At 47.2% G+C, this 20041-nt stretch overlaps 1 protein-coding gene across 4 annotated transcripts in view; it reads right to left on the bottom strand.

Annotated features, from left to right (window-relative positions):
- The window catches only part of LOC124588807 (ragulator complex protein LAMTOR3), a 107680-nt gene extending 92438 nt beyond the window's left edge, over window positions 1–15242 (bottom strand). For 3 of the 4 annotated variants that reach the window (XR_006975802.1, XM_047131498.1, XM_047131497.1), the window contains exons 1-2: window positions 15106–15242; window positions 14982–15016 (exon numbers count right to left, since the gene is read on the bottom strand). Coding sequence is in view for 3 of the 4 variants with exons in the window: in XM_047131498.1 (XP_046987454.1) it covers window positions 14982–15016; window positions 15106–15144 (74 nt within the window). In the remaining variant the exon portion in view is untranslated. Of the gene's footprint in view, window positions 1–14906; window positions 15017–15105 lie in introns of all 4 variants that reach the window. The other variant, XM_047131499.1, reaches the window with a different exon arrangement.
- Window positions 15243–20041: the final 4799 nt, after the last annotated feature.

A 20041-nucleotide genomic window follows, 5' to 3' on the forward strand; every position in this document is an offset into this window, starting at 1 on the left:
ACACAGAAGAAACAATTCCTTGGGGCACGAACGGATATAATGAAGTGCACGAGATACAGCCACCAGTTTTGCAGTGAATACACTGTAACCATTGGGCAAGGAATGCTGTTCAATATGGCCTCTGTGGACAAAGGCGAAGCCACCATTACCATCAGCCATCGAGCCGTCTGTGTAAACCACTTCAGAGCCCTGGAACACTTCAAGAATTGAGAAGTAGTGACAGCGGAGAGCTGCAGGGTTAACGGGGACATTAGGTCCACATGAGAGGACCAGGTGAAACATCAGCCAATAGCTACACCACAGAGGTGAGTGTGAATGGACCTCGAGGAGAAGTGGTGAAGGGAAGGACTACAGTTCAGACAAAAACGATCGCACACGAACAGCAATTGTTAGCCCTGACCTGGGCCACATATGCAGGAGGTGAACCGCCGCGGCTGGGAAAAGACGACGATAATTAGGATGTTCAGGAGAAGCTATGAATGTGTGCAACGTAATTGGCGAGCAGTTGTACATGTCTGATCTTCAATGGAGAGACTCCAGCCTCCAACAGTATGCCTGTCACCAGACTTGTCCTAAAAGCTCCTGTCGCTAATCTAACTCTGCAATGGTGCAATAGGTCGAGCAAATACAATGCTGAGGGCACCGCTGAACCATAAATCACAGTCCCATAGTCAAGGCGGGATTGAAAAAGGGCTCTGTAGAGCTGCAGCAGCGTGACCCATTCTGAACTCCAGTTGGTGTTGCTCAGGCAGGGCATTGAGGTGCTGCCAACACTTCCATTTAAGCTGACGAAGATGAGGAAGCCAAGTCAAATGAGCGTCAAAAACCAGACCTAAGAATCAATATGTCCCCACTGCAGTGAGTGGATCGTCATTAAGGTAAAGTGCTGGTTCTGGATGAACAGTACAACACTGACAAATGCACAACACACATCTTCATGGCAGAAAACTGAAAGCCATGGGCTAGAGCCCATGACTGCGCCTTGTGGATGGCTCCCTGGAGGCGACACTCGGCAACACCAGTACTGGAGCAGCAGTAAAAAATGCAGAAGTCGTCTGCATACAGAGAAGGTGAGACGGACAGCCCGACAGCTGTTGCTACCCCGTTAATGGCCACTAAAAACAGAAAGACACTCAATACAGTGCCCCGCTGGACTCCACTCTCCTGGATAGGGGGCGAACTATGGGAGGCACCAACTTGGACGTAAAAGTACAGAGTAACAGGAAGTTTTGGATAAAAATACAGTACGGGCCCTAGAGACCCCACACATACAATGTGGCAAGGATATGATGTTGCCAGGTCGTTTCATATGCTTTACGCAAGTCAAAAAAGATGGCAACCAGGTGTTGGCATCTGGAAACGGCTTTTTTTTTTGGTTGGGTTTAAGGGCGCTCAACTGCTGAGGTCATTAGCGCCCTGTCACTGTTGTTAGAGCACATGGAATCTGTTAAAACTCAAGGAGATGGGGGGACACCAGAAGGACCTGACAAAGATGCAGATAAAATAAGTAAAAAGGTTAAATGTCTTTGGACAAGCCAGTTAAAGTTATAAAACGCAGAATACGAGCAGCTGCTCGAGCGTCATCAGCTAAAACATCCGGTAAAGTAGATGGCAAGGACAGGACAACACGAAATTGACTAAAACGGGGACACGACAATAAAACATGGCGCACTGTTAATTCCTGACCACAAGGGCACTGCGGGGCTGGGTCACCAGAGAGCAGGTAGCGGTGGCTAAACCGGCAATGCCCAATCCGCAACCTGGTCAGAAGGACCTCCTCGTGCCGAGATGGTCGGGAGGATGTTGTCCAAGCAGTTGGGAGCGGTTTTACTGCCCGGAGCTTGTTTCCTTGGAGGGATGACCAAGCATCCCACCACAACGACACAAGCCTCTTACATACATCCCCACGAACGTCAGATGACGGGACACAGTGGGAGGCTGGCCGAGGCAGGAGGACTGCAGCCTTGGCTGCAGCATCCGCAGCCTCATTCCCAGGCACTCCTATATGTCCGGGAACCCACAGAAAGCTGACAGAACCACCATTATCAGCGAAAGAATGGAGGGACTGCTGTATCCGTTGAATCAAGGGATGGACCGGATAGGGAGCTCCAAGGCTCTGAAGAGCACTGAGTGAGTCAGAGCAGAGTACGTACGATGAATGGCGGTGGCGGCGGGCATACTGAATGGCCTGATGGAGAGCAAAAAGCTCGGCCGTAAAGCTCGAACATTGGTCGAGGAGCCGGTATTTAAAGGTGGTGGCCCCGACGACAAAGGCACAGCCGACACCATCGTCAGTTTTGCAGCCATCGGTGTAAATAAAGGTGTGACCGGCAAGGCGAGCACGAAGTTCGACAAACCGTGAGCAATACACTGCAGCCGGAGTACCTTCCTTCGGGAGTGAGCTGAGGTCGAGATAAATATGAACCGGAGCCTGGAGCCAAGGTGGTGTCGGGCTCTCACCCTCTCTGAAGGTGGTAGGGAGGGCAAAATCCAATTGTCGAAGCAGGCGACAGAAGCGGACTCCGGGGGGCAGCAGGGCAGACACATACAACCCGTACTGACGGTCGAGAGAATTGGCGAAGAAGGACTTGTAAGAGGGGTGGTCGGGCATAGACAACGGCCGGCAGGCATACCGACACAGCAGTACGTCGCGCCGGTAGGTCAATGGTAATTCGGCAGCTTCAGCATAAAGACTCTCGACAGGACTAGTGTAGAAGGCTCCGGTCGCAAGACGTATCCCCCGATGGTGGATGGAGTTGAGCCGGCGTAAGAGGGATGGCCGAGCGGACGAGTAGACGAAGCTCCCATAATCCAGCTTCGACCGGACTATGGACCGATACAAGCGAAGCAGGACAGTGCGATCTGCTCCCCAAGATGAACCGCTAAGAACTCTGAGGACATTAAGGGAACGTGTACAACGGGCCGCCAAATAAGAGACATGTGGAGACCAACACAGTTTCCTGTCCAACGTGAGCCCTAGAAACTTAGTTGTGTCCACGAATGGGAGAACAACAGGACCGAGATGTAAGGATGGCGGAAGGAACGCTTTATATCGCCAAAAGTTGATACAAACCGTCTTCTCTTCAGAGAACCGGAAGCCATTTGCCACGCTCCATGAGTAGAGGCTGTCTAGACAACGCTGAAGGCAGCGCTCCAGGAGGCATGTTCTCTGGGCACTGCAGTAGATCGCGAAGTCATCGACAAAGAGAGAGCCTGAGACATTAGGTGGAATGCAATCCATAATTGGATTGATCGCAATGGCAAAAAGGGCTACGCTCAAGACGGAGCCCTGAGGCACTCCGTTCTCCTGGAGGAAGACGTCTGACAATACGGAACCCACACGTACCCTAAACTTTCGATCCGTTAAAAAGGAATCAATAAAAAGGGGCAGGCGACCGCATAGGCCCCACCTGTGCATAGTGCGGAGGATACCTCCTCTCCAACAGGTATCATAAGCCTTCTCCAAGTCGAAGAACACGGCTACCGTTTGGCGCCTTCGCAAAAAGTTGTTCATGATGAATGTCGACAAGGTCACAAGGTGGTCAACAGCGGAGCGGCGGCGATGAAAGCCGCATTGGACATTAGTAAGTAGTCGTCGAGATTCAAGAATCCAGACTAACCGAGCATTAACCATGCGCTCCATCACCTTACAGACACAGCTTGTAAGAGAAATGGGGCGGTAACTAGAAGGAAGGTGTCTATCCTTCCCGGGTTTGGGTATAGGAACAACAACGGCGTCACGCCAACGCCTGGGGACTTGACCGTCGGCCCAGACGCGATTGTAGGTACGAAGAAGGAAGCTTTTGCCCGCCGGAGAAAGGTGTGCCAGCATCTGAACGTGAATGGCATCTGGCCCCGGAGCAGAGGATCGGGACAGTGCAAGCGCACGTTCGAGTTCCCGCATAGTAAAGGGGGCATTATAAGTTTCTAGATTCAGCGAGTGGAAGGAAGGTCGCCGAGCCTCTTCTGCCTCTTTCCTGGGAAGGAAGGCAGGGTGGTAATGGGCGGAGCTTGAAACCTCCGCGAAAAAGCGGCCAAAGGCGTTGGAGACAGCCACAGGATCAACAAGGACCTCATTACCTGAGGTCAGGCCAGGTACCGAGGAGTGGGCCTTAATGCCCGACAGCCGGCGCAGGCTACCCCAAACGACGGAAGAGGGAGTAAAACTGTTAAAGGAGCTGGTGAAAGAGGCCCAACAAGCTTTTTTGCTGTCTTTGATGATTCTACGGCATTGCGCTCGGAGTCGTTTGTATTCAATACAATTCGCCAACGTAGGATGGCGGCGAAAGTTGCGTAAAGCACGTCGTCGAGCACGGATAGCGTCCCTACAAGCCTCGTTCCACCAGGGGACGGAAACGCGACGTGAAGAAGAAGTAGTACGAGGAATGGAACGTTCGGCAGCATTGATAATAACAGCCGTGAGGTATTCGACCTGACTGTCACAACTGGGAAAATCGTGGTCCGGAAAGGTCGCCAGGGAGGAGTAAAGTCCCCAGTCAGCTTTCAGTATGTTCCAGTTCGAAGGACATGGGGATGGGGTGTGGTGCAGGAGACGAACGACACAGGGGAAGTGGTCGCTCGAATAGGTGTCAGAAAGGACATACCACTCGAACCGACGGGCAAGAGTGGTAGAACAGATCGAGAGGTCCAAGTGGGAGTAGGTATGAGTAGAGTCCGAGAGGAAAGTCGGGGCGCCGGTATTGAGGCAGACAAGATTGAGATGGTTGAAGACATCCGCCAAGAGTGAGCCTCTTTGACAGGATGCAGGAGAGCCCCAAAGGGGATGATGGGCATTGAAGTCGCCAAACAATAAGAACGGCGGGGGAAGCTGAACGATCAGGTGCATCATGTCAGCCCGACTAACAGCAGATGACGGTGGAGTGTAGATGGTACAAACTGAAAAAGTAAAAGCAGAAAGAGTAATGCGGACAGCTATTGCTTGGAGTGGGGTGGTCAATGGAATGGGATGGTAATAGACATCGTCCCGAACGAGCAACATGACCCCACCATGAGCTGGGATACCGTCCACAGGGGTGAGGTCATACCACTCCGAGGTATAGTGGGTAAAGGCAACACGGTCAGTCGGGCGCAACTTGGTTTCCTGGAGACCAAGGACGAGCGGACGGTGCAGGCGGAGGAGCAAATGTAATTCCTCCCGATTAGATCGAATACCTCTTATGTTCCAATGAAACAACGCCATCGCTAGTCAAAAAGTTGGGGGAACGAGACAGGGGAAGAGCTGGTCACCGCGACGGCCGCGGAGGGCCAGGTTGCGAGGGAACAATGCTACAACCGACGGGAGGCGGATCCGGTTCCATCGACTCGTCGCCAGCTGCGGCCGCTGTCCCTGATTGTGTAGGAGGGGCCGCATCATTTGCCGACGAAAGGCCGGCGGAGCGCCTGGCAGCAGAGCGTCCCGGAGAAACTGAGGACGGCCGGGAGCAGCGACTCACGGATGAAGCGTCAGACGAAACGCGCCGGGGTGGAGAGGGGGATAGAGACTTCTTCTTGGAGGCCTTCTTGGAAGGCCGAGGAGGCACAGGGATGGTGGGCTGGACCCGAAGAAGGTCCTCCCGCGCGGGGTCCGTTTTGGAACGCCGGACCTCGGAAGCTGGGGTCCGGAACGTTTCCCCGATGGACGCCTGAGAAGAGGATCGCTTCTCAGGTGGCGTGGGGGGAGGAGGAGGAGGAAGGGTGGCCCTGGGGCAGAGGGGGTGGGGGCCACGGGAGAGGAGGATTTGGAAGGTAGGGATTTGGGAGGCGGAGCCCCCTGATGGGTGGAGGAGGCGGAAGGGGGACAGGATAGGGGTGAGGATACCGCGGAAGGAGTGGACACAACTGAGGCAAACGAAGTGGTCAATGGCACGGGATGAAGGCGGTCATATTTCTTCCTGGCCTCAGAATAAGAGAGCCGATCCAAAGTTTTAATTTCTTGTATTTTCTTCTCCTTCTGATAGGCGGGGCAGTCTGAGGATCTAGGCGAGTGGACGCCAGGACAATTAATGCACCGAGGTGGTGGGGTGCATGTATGTTCCTCACGAAGAGGACGTCCACAATCGCCACAAAGGGGCTCAGCCTCACACCGTGACGACATGTGCCCAAAGCGCAAACACCTAAAACAGCGCATAGGAGGCGGGACGTAAGGTCGCACGTCGCACCGGTAGCACATCACCTTCACCTTCTCCGGGAGAACGTCCCCCTCGAAGGCGAGGATGAAGGCCCCAGTGTCGATGCGACGGTCTTTGGGGCCACGCTGGACTCGCTGGACAAAATGCACGCCGCGGCGCTCCAGGTTGGCCCGAAGCTCCTCATCAGATTGTAGCAGGAGGTCACGATGAAAAATAACCCCCTGTGTCCTATTTAGTGCCAGATGTGGGACAATGGACACTGGGATGTCCCCTAGGCGGTCGCACGCCTGGAGCGCCGCCGACTGTGTGGCGGAGGTGGTCTTTATAAGAACGGACCCCGAACGCATCTTACTGAGAGCCTCGATTTCCCCGAAGATGTTCTCAATGTGCTGAACAAAGAACATGGGCTTGGAGGTGGCGAACGTCCCCCCATCAGTTCGAGAACAGACCAAATAGCGGGGGAAGTACTTCGCCCCAAGCCGGCGGGCCTGTCCCTCCTCCCATGGAGTGGCCAAGGGGGAAAGGGCAGGAGAACCAGAACTAGAACTAGAAACGGCACCTTTTCTTTTGAAAGACTCGGCCGCAGAGCGACCTGATACGTGTTGACGTTTCATCTGCGAAACGTCCGCCCCGATACCTCCCACTCCGACCAGGGGCTCTCCCCACGGGCGCCACCCAGCCGCAGCAAGGGCCACCTGGCAGGATGACCATTGCCGGGAGTCCTGATGCCCCAAGGAGACGGGCATCTACTCCTTGGCCGACGTGGGGAGGGTGCAGCTCAGGTATCGGCAGTACGATCCCTGTGTTGTCAGGGGGCTACAACCTAGAGGGTACATGACGACCCCACCACAACGGGCTGGCTACCGTGCTGGATTTCTGGTGCCATGGAAAGTCCATCATGATCGCTGGTGCAGATGGAGATCCACTATGGGCGCAACTTGGACAACCCATCACGCGTTGAGGCCCAATTTGAGGAATAGTGGGTATGGTTACAACGCCAGTGCAATGCTCAGTGCCAAGGTCTTAGTGCACTTAGGACCTGTGGTACACCATGTAAGGTGTCCTTCCCCAAAAGGCTCGTACTTCTGTAGAATTTTGAAAAATGGAGGTCAAACCCCAAGGGGGACCATCACATAGAAGGCCGAAACGGTTGAAACTCCTTTTAGTCGCCTCTTACGACAGGCAGGAATACCTCGGGCCTATTCTTACCCCGGACCCACGGGGGTGGAAATGGCTGTTCTGACGGCAGACTCGAGGGACACAAGATTATCAGTGGTAAAGCGACCCGGGCGGAAGCTGCCCTGACATGGAGCGAGTAGGCCACGTGACTCCAGGACCCAACACAACCGCCGACACACCATACGTTCCAGCAGCTCACAAATCGGTGAGGCTGATGGGCCAATAGCTATACACATCAAGCAGGTTTTTACCGGGTTTAAGAACCGGAATGATGCTCTCCCACAATTGCGATGGAAAGGCACCATCGCACCATATCCGGTTGAAGATGACGAAGATATGTCACTTGTAGTCAGATGAGAGTTGTTTAATCATCTGGCTGTGGATTCGATCAGGCCCAGGAGCTGTGTAGGGGCAATGTGCCAGGGCACTAAGGAGCTCCCACTCCGTAAATGGGGCGTTATAAGATTCACCGTGGCATGTAGTGAATGAGAGGACTTTCCCTTCCAGCCGCCGTTTTGAGAGTGTGAAAGGCTGGAGGGGGGGGGGGGGGGGGGGGGGAGAGAGGGAGGGGAGGGGAGGGTAATTCTCCAACGTAGAGGCTCGAGCAAAGCGCTCAGGAATCGTGTTTACGTCAGTAGATAACACACCATTTACGTTAACACCGGGAACACCTGGTGGGGTCTGGTACCTGAAAAGATGTTTCATCTTTAACCAGACTTGAGAAGGTGACGTGGCACCCAATGGTCAAGACATCTCTCCCCAACACTCCTGCTTCCGTCATGTGATAAGTTGGCAAAAGCAGGCATGGAGCCGTTTAAAGGCTATGGGTACTTCAGGGAAGCATGCTGCTTATGCCACTGTAGATCTCGCCGACGCTCTTTAATTGCCTTAGCGACTTCAGACGACCACCAAGGGACTGCCTTACACTAGAGCCACCCTAAAGAGCAAAGGATCACGTTTTCTGCTGCAGAAACAATTGTTGTAGTCACCTGCTCAACTATCAAATCAGTGTTACTTTGTGGAGAAGATTCAGTGGTGACAGCAGAGATGAAAGTTTCCCAGTGCACCTTGTTTAAAGCCCATCTGGGCAGGCGTCCATGGGCCTGACACCAGGTCAGTGACAGGAAGATGGGGAAGTGGTCACTACCACACAGGTCATCATGTGCTCTCCAGTGGATAGATGGGAGAAATCCTGGGCTGCATATTGATAAATCAATGGCCAAGTAACTACCATTAGCCACACTGAAATGAAATGTGTGGTGGACCCAGTATTTCAGAGGCGGAGGTCAAACTGAGAAAGTGAAGTTTCGACATCTCTACCTTGGCCAGTAAGCACGGTGCCACACGACAAGGGGTTATGGGCATTATAAGCTCCCAAAAGTAGCAAGGGTTTAGGGAGTTGATCAATCAGTGCAGTTAAGACATTCAGGGGTACTGCACCATCTGGAGGAATATATACATTGCAGACAGTTCTTTCCTGTGTTGTCCTTATCCTGATGGCCACAGCTTCAAGAGGGGTTTGAAGGGGCACAGTGGCTCTACAGAGTGAGTTTAGGACATAAATGCAAACTCCACCTGACGCACTATTATAGTCACTACAGTTCCTGTAATATCCCTTATAGCCATGAAGGGCAGGGGTCCACATTGCCGGGAACCAGGTTTCCTGGAGGGCAATGCAGATAGCAGGTGTAAGGCTTAACAGTTGTTGCAGCTCAGCCAGGAGAAAACCGCCACAATTCCACTGGAGGTTGATGTCATCGTGAGATTGGGAAGGAAGGAGCATTCAATGAGGCAGTTTAAGCCTCAGAGTCACCTGCCGCCACCGACTTATTGCCTGAGCAGTATACAGCTATTGTGCCTGAGGGTCTGGTGAGATCTAGGTCCTCAGCAGACCCCAGAATCTTCAACCCATCCTCAGACACAGAGCTTGTAGGTAGCAGTGGTGTGGATGCCACCGCAATTTCCTTTGTCTTAGGGGGTCTTCTCTTTGGATTTCTCTCGCTGCTCCTTGGGTTGCACTGGCTGGGAGGACTTCAATGGCTCAGTCTCTGGAACTAAGGATGAGCGTGAAGCCCTACAACCAGCTGCTTTCGGGTTCTTGAGCCACTTGCGTGTGTCATCTTTCCCACTAGCAGAAACCTGGGAAGGGAGTGACACAAGGGACCCCTTCATAGCAAGAGAAATGGAAAAAGACTTATGCTTCTCTGGCTTAAAATTGGGGATGGACCTCACCAATGGTTGGGGGTAGGCGGTTGCTCCCGTAGTAGGGGTTGCTCCCGTAGTAGGTCGTTCGGGAGCAACAGGAAGGGAAATGCCCCCCATTATCAAGGGGGCAGGTGTAGTCTTCCGGCTCTGAGAGGTGACTGGGGTTGGCGGAGCTGATGGTGCCAGAACTGTTGTAGGGGCAGCGTAAGAATGTCATACGTACAGGATGCAGGTGTTCAAATTTTCTCTTAGGCTCAGTGTAGGTCAGTTGGTCCAGGGTCTTGTACGCCATGATTTTCCTTTCTATCTGGAGAATCCTGCAGTCTGGTGAGCAAGGCGAATGGTGCTCTCCACAGTTGACACAGATGGAAGGCGGGGCATATGGAGTATTGGGATGTGACGGGCATCCACAATCTCGACATGTGACACTGGAAATACAGCGGGAAGACATATGGCCGAACTTCCAGCACTTAAAGCACCACATCGGGGGAGGGATATAGGGCTTTACAGCACAGCAGCAGACCATCACCTTGACCTTCTTGGGCAATGTATCACCCTCAAAGGACAAGATGAAGGCACCAGTGGCAACCTGATTATCCCTCGGATCCTGGTGGACATGCTGGACAAAATGTACACCTCGCCACTCTAAATTGGCACGCTGCCCATCGTCAGACTGCAAAAGAAGGTCCCTGTGAAATATGATACCCTGGACCATATTTAAGTTCTCACGGGGTGTGGTGGTTACAGAAACATTTCCCAGCTTGTCACAAGCAAGTAATGGCCGTGACTGGGCAGAGGATGCTGTTTTTATCAAGACTGACCCAAATCTCATTTTGGACAATCACTCCACCTCCGCAGACTTGTCCTATCAATGCTCCACAAAAAAACTGAGGCTTCATCGTCATGAAAGATTCCCCACCAGCTCTCAAACATACAAGGTACCAGGGCGAATAAGATCCGCTGCTATCCTTCGCCTGATGTTCCTCCCATGGTGTGGCCAGGGAGGCGAACAATTTGGTGTCTTACTTCTGTGCGTTGAATTGAGCTCGTGAACGCTTAGAGACTGCTGGTGTTTCACCACCAGCAAGAGATGATGGACTTTACTTCATCACGTGTCATCCGCCCTGATGCCACCCACTCCAACCAGGGTCCCTCCCCATGGGTGCCACCCAGCCACAGCGAAGGCTATCTGGCAGGATGGCCGTTGCCGGGAGTCCCAATACCCCAGGGGGGATGGGCATCTATCCCTTGGCATATGTGGGGAGGTAACAGCACACGCATCAGCAGAGTGATCCCTGTGTGGTCAGGGGGCTACAACCAACAGGGTACATGTCGGCCCCACCACAACGGGCTGGCTATCGTGCTGGTTATCAGGTGCAAAGAAGTCCATGGTTATCGTCGACGCAGACAGCAACACTGCATAGTGCATGGTGGAAAACACACTCAGGAAGGTGTCCTCGCCCAAGAGATGGAGAATGAGTAGGACTGAAATGCAATGACAAGAAAATGAGCTAAAGATCTCAATGCACGATGGACACAATGCACCACATAAGGTGCCTTTTCCCAATTGTCTCACTCATCAGGAAAATTTTGAAGAATGGAGGTCAAACCCTACAGGGGACCATTACATAAAGGCCGAAGCATGTGAAATTCCATTTAGTCACCTCTTACATCAGGCAGGAATACCTCGGGCTTATTCTAATTCCCGGACCCGCAGGGGGCCCAAAGAGAGGGAGAAGGGGAAGGAAAGGGGCAGGGTGAGGATCAGGGACAGGGAGAGATGGGGGAAAGGGAATGTATGCAGCATGGAAAGCAAAGAGCCGTACTAGCTCGGGGTCCTATGCTCACCATGCACATATCCACAAAAGAGTTGTGGACCCCTGGGGGAGACCTAGCTTTTGTCTGTCACTTCCATCCTATCTTCTTCCCTTCGACACATGACACTGTACCTCAACAGTGATGTGATAGCACTTGGGGGATACAACACTGAACTATTCGAGTACTGCAACATGCCTCCTCAACTGCTACATCTGCCATTTCGTTTCTCTTAACACCTATGTGCTGTCACCCAATGGAAAGACACTTCATTCACCAGACTTTTAAGTGGAGGGATGTATCCTGGATATCCTGCTCAAGTTTATCTGCTGGGTACCTATGTTTCAGTATGTTAAGGGCACAGAGAGTCTAAACAGGTTAAGTTATCAGGTGCAACCCATCTCATTTGCTCCAGTGCTCACAAGATTACACTTAATTTCACATCAAAGATAGCGAAGTCTTGAGGAAATCTGATCTTTAGGACTATCAGGGGAAACGGAGCAATCAACAGAGTCCCCACGCATAGACCCACCTGTAAATACATATATATATAGTTGTGGTGCTCACTTAAAATCTTGTGAAATTTGGTATCTACAACAGATGCCAGAGTGCATCCTCTCCTGCACCACACTAAATCTAAAATGGCTCAGATTCTGTAGTACCCAGGGTGACAGTAGATTCAAGCCCTGGATTTGGGTGTGTATACTACTTACACCACATCAACTGTCTCCAGCACATGGTTCACGCAGACCTCAAATGGCCTCTTCGCTAAAGGACTGGAGAGAAGTTGTTCCACAGTGGGACAAGCAGCAGTACGGTATGCTGTTGAATGGGCAGCAGAGAGAAACTAATATGCCTCACACACCGCAAGGAGTTTTGGCAAGATGGAGAGTGGCAGTGCCCCCCACTTCTGATCCCTGGCAAATGATCAGGGTAGTAAGTATTATATTCAAATGTTTCATATCTTGACGTTATACTTTCTGACATGTTCCACACACATGAGAATCATCCCACTTTTTGGGTCTATGGAATGAAAACGGAATCTAATCTAGAAGAATCAACCAATACTTTGCTTCCTCCTATGTGCATCTTGTGAAAAGCTCACTTAAGTAAAATTAGTGAGATTCAAGCACACATGGAGTCTTAACAATCATTCTTCCCATGCACCATTTATAAATGGAACAAGAGGGGTGGGGGAGGGGGCTGACAGTGATACATAATGTATCCTTCACAACACACCACAAGTTGGCTTGCAGAGAGTAAGTGTAGGGCCAAATGCATACTTCAATACTGTAAATATTTATGTCAGTAATTTGATATGTAATGGCACAACAAAATCAGTAATTTGTTGTGTTTGAATATGTTGTATATGCATATACAGAAATTGTTATGATGCTTGGAATGCATCAGGCAAGATCTGGTGTGTCTACAGTAAAAAAAGTTCAATTCATTACACAACTGAAGGAAGACTGTGATAAGCACTCATCTCTCTCCACATTAAGATCATAAACGTGTCATCCCCACTGTTGCTCACAGCCACTAAGTACCCAAACCCAAAAAAACCTGAAGCACAAAAAGTTCCTAAGATGAAAGATTCACTGTATGCACTCCCTTGTGTCTACAGTCTTCTTTATTTGATTACTTGTCTAAAAGTATTCAGGATCCCAAATTATTTCCAGTTTGGGATTTCTTTTTGGTTTTCTTTTTAATAGGCACAAACTGATTTGACAAAAGGAATTTAACATTTTACATCATACTGTCCTGTGCAAACTTTTCAGTTGTTTTTATGTAAAAGTATTGAAATTACTAAACTCATAAAAAACAGCAATTGTGAAGGTAAATTTCTGCTTAACTTTAGATTTATGACTTTTCTATTTTCTTCATTAGGTTATTAACTTGCTTTGCTGAAGCCTTTGCTATGAAAGGCTGTAATTCTGCCAACACTGAGAAAAGTATGTAATTTAGGTACAACTAAAGGGGTGACAGTTTTAGAAAAATAAATGTGTGTGTAAATGAAATTTGTAGACAAATCACAGTCTATTAGGTGTGACATGATTGAAGTCTCAACATCCTACATTTCTTATGAAAGATTAATTTGAAACTAGAATCAGAACAAAGAACAGATACTAAATGCACCACATACACAGTTATGATCCAGTCCACCATATCACGGTCTTACATTGCATTGTCACTTGATGTTCACATAGAACAGCCAACATACCTCCAATTGTAAAATACTCTTACTCCATACATGATGTAGACACTAAATTATGTTGTCAACCCAAGGTGAGGCAGTACAGAGGGATAAAATTATGCTTTGTGCTCATCTGGAAATAAATATCCAAGAAGTCAGTGAGGCAGCATTTCTGTGGATTTTCATATAAACCATATGGGGTTCCATATAGATAAAAATGGTTCCACCATGTGATCAACAGATGGCAGGAGCATGCATACATATATACATACATGCTACAATTTCAAAATTAATGACAATTATTTACACCCTTATGGTTCTCAGTGCCTCAGTTCTACTGATGTTCAATGTTTCTGTTATATTACCAATTTATTATGGGCAGCATCTTCAATTGATTTGAAACTCCAATATCACATAATTTCACAAACTAAGTAATAAGACTATGAAAAGCTGATATGTGAAAACACAAAGAAAACTATTTAAGTAGCTTTGAAGTCTTGGTATCAAAGGCATTAGAAAGCACTTACAATCCATGAAAGCTAACAGATGAACTCAGAACAAAACCTCACCATTTTGTACTGACAGTATAGTTTTGGTTGTGTGTTTACTGAAAGCCAGATTCAACTTGAGAAGTATACTTTTTCAAGGAATATAATAATAGTAGCTTAACTCTTCAATATTGCACAAGGCTACAAAATTTTGTGCATGAAACTATGAACCTTAAGCCATGCACTTGGAAGACTGAGTCAGTGGACAGGTCTCCTCTCAGTTTTGAGAGAGAGATTCTGGTCACATTACTTTGATTAGTTTTGGACCAATAGAATGAATATTCAAATAGTTCAAATGGCTCTAGGCACTACGGGGCTTAACATCTGAGATCATCCATCCCCTAGACAAACTACTTAAACCTAACTAACCTAAGGAATGACACACATCCATGCCCCAAGCAGGATTTGAACCTGCAACCGTAGCAGCAGTGCGGTTGCAGACTGAAGCGCCTAGAACTGCTCGGCCACAGTGGCCGGACGAATGAATATTCACTTAGTTTCACTGAATAGGGATAAGAACTATCAGCAGTGAATTATCTGAAGGGTAATTTCAGTAACTTTATTGAGCAAGCACGTAATGAAAGCAACATTCCATTGCCACATGCGAGGATACAGATGTGGGCCAAGAAGACTGACATTGCCTAATATTTGAAATGATCTCTCCCACGTTACCGCGCCTGTAACGCTTTCCCTTTTCACTGGACTCCTTAACGTATGTACTAAATATACTTGTTAAATGTAAATACTGACACATAATTTATCTTAAAAAAACCTTCCAAGCACACCCTGTCGATATAATGATTTAAAAAATTATTTATGCAGTCTTTTTCAGATTACCTTTGGACAGCCTCGTGATCGTCAATAAATGCTAATATACACTTGCACTGCATTCAGCACTGAACTGAAACTTACTTGGAAAGTACTTGTTGCAGGTATTTCTTCATTTCCTGAAACAAAATGATATATTTACCTCCATTCACGCTGTTCGCACACAAACATTACGGCGAATTTGTTTGTTTAAAAAGTTGGCCCTTACGTCCGCCATGTCCTTGCTTGGGGCATCTATCAACCTCATCCTCCTACTTCAACCTACTTGTCATGAGCCTCCCAGCGCCCAGTTCATAGTCAGCTGTTCCTGATGCACCGCAGCTTTACTGCAAAGATGACAATAAACGCGACGACTACGTACCTAACATCTGTGAAGATGTAAACAATCCATAGATGTTACCATTGTACGACATTTAACTTTCCTTATCGCCGCCATGTGATGTGTTTTCTCCCTTTCCATTCTGGTTTGTTTATCGTCGAATCTGAGGTATCGAAGGAGAAAACGAAATGTTTGTGCCCATTGTGAGATGAAATATTTAAACTCCTGTGCCATACAAATCTTGTAGACTTACTCAATGGGCACGCATTACACCAGTGTAGTGCAATAATCCCAATAAGGCCTTTATTTCAGCTTTATTAGTTTGTTGTGCATCTCTTTCACATGAAAAGTTTCGCTGGATACTTTGAATGTACCTGTTAGTGCAGTCAACGAGTATCCTGTTCCGTCTTTACCGACAAACACATTACTGTCAGCACCACAATCACTGTCTTCTGATTCATCACTCTACGTTTTTTGTTCAGTGCCGAAATCACTTTTCCACTCTGGGGCCTGGATTTCTTCAAAGCCGGTTTCTCCATCCTCAGAATCACCAGCGTCACTTTCAGGCGTTACTTCATCAAAGAAGTTCCTAATTCTCTCCTCCTGTGCCTTGTAAGAATAAGCCATGATGTAGTTACAAAACACAAAAATAAGGTACAAAGCACGAAAAAGTCTGTTCTACCACTAAACTAAGCAGATACCGCAAATATGAGCGCGTGTGAATAACCTTGGCGGAACTAACAATAAACTGACACCAGTGCATGCGGTTGGCCTGAGAGACCCTAGACCTCTTTGTTGTGAGCTAACCGGAAGTGCTATTGTTGAAATACCAGATACACCATACCAAACGACTCCTATTACGCTCACTTAAAGGTATTGAGAAGATGGTTTCTTGGAAACAACTCTCAGACATTGCATTAATGCGAAAATATTCTCCTTGGTCCAACAGACCACCTGCATGCACTGACGGGTTAATATTCCCCATGCCACTATACAACATCGATCTTGCCACACAAATTATCGCATGAATAAAAGCCGTGCGAATAATCATATACGAAAGAGATTGGCAACTTGAACCAAATAGTGCAAGCCCGTTTATATTCTCAAGTCGACCTTTCGTCTCGCGCGACATACCTCTGCTTGCAGACTGTAAACTGTCCCCCCAGCACTGGCGCTCAGCAACAACAATCACACTGTATTCAAGAACATTGTTAGCTGGCAGAGATTACTTCAAAATTCTACCATGGCATACCAGTAGTATCTGTAACACATCCACTGCGATTAAACAGATCGAAAAATTAAACTGTAGGAAATGATACTCTATATTTTAATATAGGATCCCCATGTATTCCCGGATCTCAATTCATCCCCGGCATATAGCAAATACAACACAACAGGACACTGACAAACTTTTAAAATATGCGCTTTGGGTTGGTTCTAGCCACACAAAAATATTTTTAAAGTTGAAGTGACTGTGACTTTACCAGCAAACTCGTTATATTACACCTATGAAAATGTTGGTTGATAAAGATAAAAATAAAATAATTATTCGCTTTAAGTGTGACAAAACCAGTAAATTTCACTCAATTAACAGGCACATTTATAGTGCTCAGCTTCTTATGTTTATTAGCAACTGTTACTCAATCACATGTATGTCAACCAATGACGTATTAATTAATTGCGATTAAAATATTTTTGCAGAACTTACTAGCACATCTCACTATACTTTGGTACTTATTCATCAAAGAATCTTCATGAAAATGAACTAGCTTTGTCTGAAGTACCCAAAATGTTCATACTTGTGACAGTCGTATGAGAATACAAAATGCTGACATGGGCAAATATAGGTCTGCACAAAAAGGTCAATATTTCCAATGAAAATACACTTGAGTTAATATTTAATAAAAAAGAAGTGTTGGAAAAAAATATGAGAAGGGAGCACCGTTTGGCAGGTAGTATGCAGTGCTTCTTGACGTTTGATATATCTAAATATCTGCATCTTTGCATTGTAGCTTTGTATTGCACACTTTCATTGCACTGGTGAGCTTTCTGTAAACCTTAGCAACAATATAAATGAGTCACATGCATTCAAAGATTCACGTCGCTGCTCTGACGCGTATGGAAGAGTTGACAATGAAATGCTCACAAATATGCTTACAAGAGAGAGAGAGAGAGAGGGAGGGGATGGGAGATGACTGCTGCACAGTTAGGTGCAGTGCTGTCCATCACCGTAGCATGGATGTCTTATCACGCCACCCCCTAGAAAACTCGTGAACTATAGACAGCACGTGCTGTGATGTTGGTTAGATCCTATGAGCCGCTAACTTGGGTGCGATTAGGTAGTTTGGCTGGCCAGCAATATGTGGGAGAATCACTCCAAAACAAAACTCCTGCAGCAGTATAAAAAAAATTAGTTTAACACCATATCATTACACAGTTCAAAATGCTCCACTGTTCAGCCAATAACTTATTGCCATTACTTACAACTAAAGATAGCTATTCACTAGAATGGTGGTTCTCAAATGTTTTTCCGCATGGCCTCCCTTCTTGAGGAAAAACAGTATCAGCCCAATTGCTCAACCTATTTTATTAACAAAATTCAAGCCCGCCTCACCTAGGACGGTGTTCTGTGCATAGAGGTGGAGTGAAAAGGAAGCTTAGGGTGGATGGGGGAGGGGGGAGGATGAGAACTGTGCATGTGCGGGCGAACAAAGTCCACATTGCCGAACTGCATTGCTGCGGATAAGTCAGGGTCGTTTGCCTACCATACATTGTATTATACATTCAAATGTATGAGGGTAATTATAAATATTAAAACCGATTTCGATCAATCATGAGAGAAAACAAGTTCACGTCTACTGCTCCACAGATTTACAAGGTGCGACAATAAAGTAATGAGACTGATTTTCTTTGCAAGATGTGGCAACCCTGCAGGCTTTCGTCGGCACAGTATCTTTGACCTTGGTCTATAAGCTGCTTCTAGTCCAAGCGGCACATCAGTGCAACTGCTCAGTTGTGAGTTGTGCTGTAATAAGTTAACACGTGTTTGTGTCTTGTCATGGAAATGGAAGTGCATAATATTGTGCAATGGTATGCCTTTTCATTTTGCGTTAAATTGGGCGAAAACGCGACAACTTATGGTAAGCTTCAGAAGACTTTGGAGGGAGGTTATGCCAAGAGCTCAAGTTTTTCGTTGGCATAAAATGTTTAGTGAAGGCAGAACAAATGTTGGAGATGAAGACTGCAGTGGACGACCATCAACCTCACGGACAGATGTCAACTTAGCGAGGGTGGCATGAACTTGTACGATCTGATCGAACATTATCTGTGAAAACGATTGCAGAAGACAACATCAATCGAGAAACGGTTCGTCCAATAATAACTGAAGATCTTGGTATGAGAAAGATTTGTTCAAAAATGATCCCCAAAAATCTCGCACCACAACAGCGAGAAACACGGAAAAATGTGGCAGGCGATCTGTTAGAGCAAACGGAAATCAATCCAGAATTGTTGAGCCGTGTTATCACTGGTGATGAAAGTTGGTTTTTTTCAGTACGATCCATAGACAAAACGCCAAAGTTGGCAATGATGCTCAAAGGGGTCACGTAGACCAGTAAAAGCTCGCATGTTAAAGCCAGAAGTGAAATGCATGCTTGTGTGTTTCTTTGATTGCAAGGGTATTGTTCTTAGAGTGGCTGCCTACTGAACCAATATTACTACAAAGAAGTTTTGAAAAGACTTCATAAAACAGTTCTTCATGTCTTGGAAAGACTTCGTAAAAGAGTTCTTCGTGTCCATGCCAACATTGCTGATACTATAATTGGATGCTGCATCACGATAATGCGCCATCCCACACTGCTCTGTCAGTTCAGTAATATTAACCTCAAAACAAATTTCAGTACTACTACAGCCACCTTATTCACCAGATACCGCTCTGTGCGACTTTTTTCTGTTTCGAAGAGTCAAAACAGCAGTTAAGGGACACCATTTTCAAACAACACAAGATGTCCAAAAAGCTGTGATGAGGGTCTTGGAGGATATTACAGAAGATGAGTTCCAGAAATGTTACCATCAATGGCAGAAGCGCTTGAAAAAGTGTGCGCAGTCAGAAGGGAACTACTTTGAAGGAGACAACACTAAACTTGACTAAAACGGTAAGTAACATTTTTTTCACGTCAGTCTCTTTACTTTATTGTTGCACCTCGTACTCTGCGTGATGTCGGGAGCCGAGAACAGCTGACACGCTTTGTGAAGACGTAAAGTACAATTTTTATAATACACAACAAAATTAACTTCAAGCAGAAACTGAAATCATTATTCTTTGACAACTGCTCAATAGAACTTTTGAAAGTGTGTGTGTGTGTGTGTGTGTGTGTGTGTGTGTGTGTGTTTTTGACGATAGTTAAGTGTAATCACTGCGTGTAAAAAATATTAGTGGTAGAAAAGAATAATGTAAAAGACTATCGTAAAAATGGTCAGTAAGGTGTCATATTTTTCGTTGTTAATGGGCATTATGAGTGTTAACTAACACGTTCATTACTGCGAGAGACAGCATTTATAATCCATTGAACAAACAAACAAACAACTCACCATCATCTGCGAATAACTCAGGAGAATCCGACCGATAACATCGAAGACTATAAAAATCTCGACAAGTAACAGTTACTGTCATTTTAGGGCCTTATCCAGTTCATGCTTGAAAATGACAGAGGCTTACAACAAGGAGCTTGAGAAGCTTAACTTCTCCTTGGGCAATAAGTTGAACATAATCTGCAAATCAGAAGGATAAAAAGTCCTAATCAAAAAGGCTAGGAAATTCTCATTA

The sequence above is a fragment of the Schistocerca americana genome, chromosome 2, assembly GCF_021461395.2.
Source record: "Schistocerca americana isolate TAMUIC-IGC-003095 chromosome 2, iqSchAmer2.1, whole genome shotgun sequence".
In the NCBI taxonomy this organism is placed as follows: Eukaryota; Metazoa; Arthropoda; class Insecta; order Orthoptera; family Acrididae; genus Schistocerca; species Schistocerca americana.